This window comes from Condylostylus longicornis, unplaced genomic scaffold, assembly GCF_029603195.1.
Source record: "Condylostylus longicornis isolate FDR11 unplaced genomic scaffold, ASM2960319v2 ptg000022l, whole genome shotgun sequence".
NCBI lineage: Eukaryota > Metazoa > Arthropoda > Insecta > Diptera > Dolichopodidae > Condylostylus > Condylostylus longicornis.
The window spans coordinates 512,183-518,533 of record NW_026577991.1 but is presented as its reverse complement, the minus strand read 5'-3'; the positions used below and the strand labels follow the sequence as shown (position 1 = coordinate 518,533).

The window sequence follows — 6,351 nt, the reverse complement described above, 5'->3', positions numbered from 1 at the left end:
TCTAAAAAAATGTTGTTAGTATTACCTACATTCAAATTTTCAGTTCGGGGTTTTAGATAGTTATAAAATGAGTGTTTATGGAACAGTCTTATAATGTAATTTTAATTAAGAAGAATGATTTTGTGTATTAGTAATCTTCTTTTTTTCCAAACGAACTATGTATGGAAAAATTGCATGTTTAGGTAATATAACTTAAATGGGAAAATTAAATAATCTTAGTGTACCCTAATGCATGTACATACGTATTAATATTTTTGGATATTATAAAATGAAAATTTTTATAATTTCTAAAAATATAAAAGGAATACAAAATACAAAATAAAATTTTGTACCTTTTTTAAAAAATTTTATCGAGTTCTAATATAATATGGATATTAAAATATATAAAATTATAGGGTTATTAAAATCTTTTAAATAAATTTAACTAATTTTTAATGATTAGTACTTTTAAATTTCGAAATTCAATTTTAACCCGTAATTACAATTACATTTCTGATATATGAAACGTTATGCATATACCTTTGTACTTTGAACATAACATGTATTCATAATATAAAAATGGATAGTGTTACGTTAAATGTAATATTGCATCTGTGCATATATGTAGGCGTAACAATAACCTTAGGGAAATAAAGCTACAATATGAAAAAACACCATGAATAAAACATGAATAAAATATGAAAAGTAAAACTGTACGTATACTACACCTTCTACTTAAAACTCTTCAACATATTATGAAAAAATAATGTACATGTATGTCAATATACGAAAAAATTGATTTATGCCGCTTAAAAATATTGTTCATGCTGCTACTGATTTGATGTTTTCTAAGTTTCTGTTTAGGCTTGTTAAAATATGCTGTGCATTTTTTAATTAAATTATTTAAAGTATGTATTTAAATACATATACATATTTTGTCATAAAAATGTTTTTAATCGTAATCACATTATACTCACGTGAGTCATAATACCAATTGTAATATGATATGGGAAAAAATCAAAGATGAAGCTTCTATCAGTTAAATAATAATATTCTACAATATTATCAGTGTGAATGTTACATGTTTTAATACGATCAAAAAAAGCGTACATTGTTGAAGCTTGAAACATACCATGCTCAACTATTTAATAAGATAAATATAATAAAAATAAAAATTTACATATACATACATGTAAAAATTTCATTTTCATTTTTTCAGTCTCATTTAGAAAACTTTCTCTTTCGTACCGAATCCTAAAGTTGCTATTAAAAATGCTGTCCAAAATATTTGCCGCTTCATTTTTTTCCCATCATTCTGCAAATGATACGGTTTCCTAAGAAATTTAAATTCGTACTTAAACCATTTTTTAATAATTTTTGGCCATTTTTTAGCTAAAACTATAAAAGAAACCAAACTTGTAAAGCTCACTGTAAAAAATACCATTGTAACTGGAAATATACAATTAGTACATATTTTTGATCACATGCATATATTAAATATTTCATAAATATATTAATAAAAATGTATGTGTAATAGTATACATATATTTATTTTAACATTAATAACTTACCTAAATTATCAACTTGTAAACCAAATCTTTGAAAATATTTTACATATAACATCATAATAATTAAATTTGATATTAATACAATAACACTAAATATCATTTGTGGTGATAAAAATTTAAATTTTAAATTTTCAATTGATGATGGCGATTTTAAACCTTGTAAAGGCATTACACCAAAAAATTGGGCGCAGAAAATCACTTTATTTGGTTACCAAATGAAACAAAAACAACGACAAAAAAAAAGTACGAAATTTAGTAAATAAACATAAAATCTTTAAAAAAAAATTATTCAAAGTTTGTGGAAAAATTTGTATTTACATACATACATAATATCTTGTGTTTAGTGTGTTCTCATGTTGTTGCTTTCAGGACTTGTCGAAGTGTGAAAATGAATGTACTTACATATAATATTTGTACAAATTGACTCATTGAAATATGTATGTTCCCATTTGGTTTTAATCAAAACTTGATTCTAAACATGAGGTACATATTTCTGTAAGTACATGCGTAAATATAATAACCTATTTTGAAAAATTGGGTATACATATTTGGGTTTATTGAAAGTATTATATACATATGAATAATAAAAGTGTGACTGTAGGAAAGACTTTGGAAAGAACAGCGTTCGGTACTCTTCTATGTTGATGGTAGTAAAGAAATATTGATGCTTATATTGCAACCACCACAATTCAATGCAAACAAATTCTATTTAATATCTATGTATATCTAAACGTCCATTTGTCTCTTTACATTATGTAATTGTACAAATTTATTTCACAAATTGAAATTTTGCAAAATAAAAGCAAAAAATTTTTTTTGTAAGATTTAAAAATACCTGGAGCAATTGCAGTATGAAATGAATTTTTTCCATAAATCTCCATTTCATTCTTTATGCAAATACCAATATTTTTTTTAATTGGTTTAACTTCCACATAGCTTTTCATCCTTTTTTTTTTATAAAATTTTAAAAAATGTTCAAATTTTCTATTTTGTAAACGTTTTCTTATTTATCGACTGTTATTTAGTAAGGTAAATTTTTCTAATAAAACCCAATGTGTTTCGTATCTTTCACTTTCACAAAATGACCAAAAAATTTGTTTCTCTATTAAAGCTAATTTTTTGTTTTTACTTACATTTTTCTTTTGTTTTTTTTTTACCTGACATGGAAAAAAATAAAGTGAAGTTTATTAATGAAAGAACTGTAAATTCAAAAGAATTATTGTTATGACAAGGTAGATAATATTTGTACATCGATATTTGACATTGTCTGTACCTTTACCTGGACATTAAAGTATCGGAAAAGTGAATTTTCTATTTTATTGTTTTCTGTTTTTTCTTTATTTTAAGTATAATAGAAATTAATTACTGGTTTGGAAGCTAATTTTAGGGATATCATTAAATTATAATATGTTTGTGTGCGCTCAAAATGTTATATAAAAGCAAAATCTTTGTCAACTCATCTAATTTTAAAAAAATATCTAGGTAAGTAATTTTATACGTAAACTTGATAGCTTAATAATAGCTTGAATAATATTCGGAAAAATTAAAATTTCTGTTTAAATTTTCGTACACATATTACTGGTTATAAATATTTAAATGCTAAAAACAATTAAAGAATATTAGTTAATTCTTACAACCCCATTTATTTCACACCATTCTTTTTATAAATTAAAATATTTTCGATTACTCATGTTTACAATTCATGTAATTGCAGTTTTATCTTCCAAAAGGAATGTGAGTACATTTTCTTAAATATAACGCGTTTCTTATTATGAATGCTTATTTTATCAATTCAGTTAAAAATTTCTCCGGGTGTTGATGTATTATTCTTTTATACATAGATGGGTGAGTTACGCCATTATGATTAATGTTTTTACAATTCTGAATATTACTAATATAATTTCAAAATAATATTTAAGTTGTTTTTTTTTTAGAACATTGTAACAAAATATATAATCTGTAAGATGTATAATGTATATTTTATTATTATGATGATTACATTTTTTAATAAAAGATTTAATAAAAATTATAGTTGAACATTGAATTTTAATGCGATGTTTTTGCTTTATTATTAGCCAAAATTTCCTTAAATAATGATTTCAACTCATCAGCACCATCTTGATTGGATTCTTTGTAATATGGTAATTTCGATAACCGTTCCATCCATGCCACAACTTTAGGATATTTTGAAGAATCCATTGGCGCAACTTCATTGACCGAAGTAATAGTTGCAATACAACAAAAGTCCGCAATTGTTAAATCATCTCCACAGAGATAATCATGTTCCTTAAGGAATCCTTCCATTATATCATAACATTTTTGAATATAAGCAATTTTATCAATTGAACAGTCTAAAAATAAAAGAAAATCATTCGAAATACTCGTAATCATAACATTACAGAAAATTATAGTTGTTCAATAACTTACCAGTAGAACCATAATATAAAATTGGTTCGTATAAAAATCTTAATCTCGCAAATAAATGACCAGAATCAAAATGTAATCTTGCATCAACTTGACTTCTTTTTATTAAATCTTTTGGATAAAGTTTATCATTTTTACCATATTTTTCAACTAAATATGAACATATTGCATGACTATCATATATAATAACCCCGTTATCATCTAATGTGGGTATTGTATGTTGTGGATTCATTTTTATGAATTCTGGTGTTAAATGTTCACCTTTCAATAAATTAATCGCGCTAAAAACATAGTAAAATATTAAATATTATAAAAACAAAATTAAAAAAAAATAATAATAAGTTTTTATTTATATACGTATACAATTATACATATAATACAATTTTATTTACGTACTGTAGATCTAATTCTAGACCAATCTCTTTAGCTGTTAACAAAACAGCTCTTGATGGTGGACTTAAAGTCGCATAATAAAGTAAGGGTTTGACCATCTAAAAAATATAATATTAAATTAAAGTTTCAGATGTGATTATCATATAAATATACGCATTAGCTTTATAAATTTTTCAAATATATAATTTCTTAATTAATGGATTTTATATTAGGTATGCATACATATGTATATATTTTCTCCTAACTTAAAAAATAAATAAGTTTATATCTTAAAACTTAACTCTGAGGCAAAAGGACGGTGTATATTCAATTAATTCTGTATAACATATGAAATTTTTTTTTCAAGGAAGAATTCAGCTACGCATTATGCAGCTATATGATTTTTAAAACTAGCGTCCTAAATAAGTTACTGTAAAATAACACCTTTTGTGGGATTTTTATATAGCGAAGTAATATGTTTCGAAAAATCATTGTAATCTAATAACTGAATTTGAAACTTTTTGTTGTTCGGATTTTTAAGTACAAAGATACTTATTTATATTTTAAAGATAAACACACAAACAAATAATAATTATCATTTTCAACATATGATTTCATATTTGTAATTTTATATGTACATTTTCTTATAGTTTTAATATATTTGATTATGCTTATCTATACAAAATAGCATGTGTGTATGTATATTGTTTGTTTACAATTTATTTTCGGTTTTTTTCTATATATTATAATATTCTTATGTATACCTCCATAATAGTAACAGGTTAAGTATATACATTATGTATGTGTACCAATTTGTTTGTTTTATAATTATTTTATTGTGTTCATATTTCGATTTTTGTCTACAATTTCTACAATAAGTAATTCTAAAATGGATGCATGTACATAACAATATATATATATTATATACATATATATCTATTATACTTGCAATTGTGTGTACAAATTTAACAATATTATTGTAGTACAATTTATATTTAAGTAAATTGTTCACATTATGTAAGCTATATACCTATAATACGAAAAATCTACAAAAAAATTTCTTTGTTGTTTTTATACCTACATAAAATTACTAGAGAGATGTCAGATCTCTTCTTAATTATATTTTTAAACTTCAAAAACGCAATCCAAATATAAAACCGCAAAAAAAAAATAAAATTTTTTTAATTATAAATTTGTTAAGAAAAAAACATTTCTTATATGTTTGTATTTTATTAATAAATAAATCGTTAAAAATTTGATAATTATGTTAATATTTTTGTGATTTATATATTTCTAGGGAACAAAAAAAAAAAAAAAACGTTGAATAAATAAATTAATAATAATATTTTTTATTTACTATGATCACCTTATAAAATTTTAGATATTAAACGCCAACAAAAATAAAATTAACTTATAACACCGAGATGAGGACGCTCGATCGAAACTAATTTCAATTTCATTTAATAAATAAAAATATATTCTAAAATCTAAACTGTTTTTCTTTTTGAGAGCTTTTCAGCTTGTGTAATGTATTTGCACTTGTTTGTACATACATATCTATATTCTAGCTTAATCTCTCTATATTTTATTTTACTTCTCTTTTGCCTTCTTTTTGAGAGAAGTAGAATTGCCATGCTATTTCTAATGAATCAAAATGGATTATAATTTGTTTCATCTAATTTTTCATGCCGAAAAATGTCCGTTTAATGAAAGCTTGATCGAGTTTAATGAAATTTTTTTCTGAGCATAATTAACATAATTATGGTTTAGTGTTTTAACTTTTTATAGATATCTGTAAAATGCAATAAAAAAATATAAAGATGCAGAAAGAATAAAAATATTGCTTAAATTTTATTTAAGCGGCAACACCTAATTGTATCTTAAATGAGAAAAACGTAATTTAAAAACATGATTATGATATTATAATATTGCACTGGCATTCAGCGCTCAGCATTCAATCATTAAATTCATTATAATAATATAATTAAACTAATTTAATTTAAAGTAC

General features: G+C 23.2%; 1 protein-coding gene across 2 annotated transcripts; it reads right to left on the bottom strand.

Moving 5' to 3' along the window:
* Nucleotides 1-3,500: 3,500 nt before the first annotated feature.
* LOC129606729 (glutathione S-transferase 1-like) lies at nucleotides 3,501-5,798 on the bottom strand. 2 transcript variants are annotated; one of them, XM_055517234.1, is made up of 4 exons: nucleotides 5,710-5,798; nucleotides 4,368-4,462; nucleotides 3,975-4,252; nucleotides 3,501-3,898 (listed from the first exon to the last, which is right to left on the bottom strand). In XM_055517234.1, the coding sequence occupies exons 2-4, from the start codon at nucleotides 4,460-4,462 to the stop codon at nucleotides 3,594-3,596; spliced, it is 678 nt and encodes a 225-aa protein (XP_055373209.1). In that variant the 5' UTR covers nucleotides 5,710-5,798; the 3' UTR covers nucleotides 3,501-3,593. The 2 variants fall into 2 exon arrangements, with proteins under 2 accessions (XP_055373209.1, XP_055373210.1); XM_055517235.1 differs by lacking the exon at nucleotides 5,710-5,798 and adding an exon at nucleotides 5,425-5,564.
* Nucleotides 5,799-6,351: the final 553 nt, after the last annotated feature.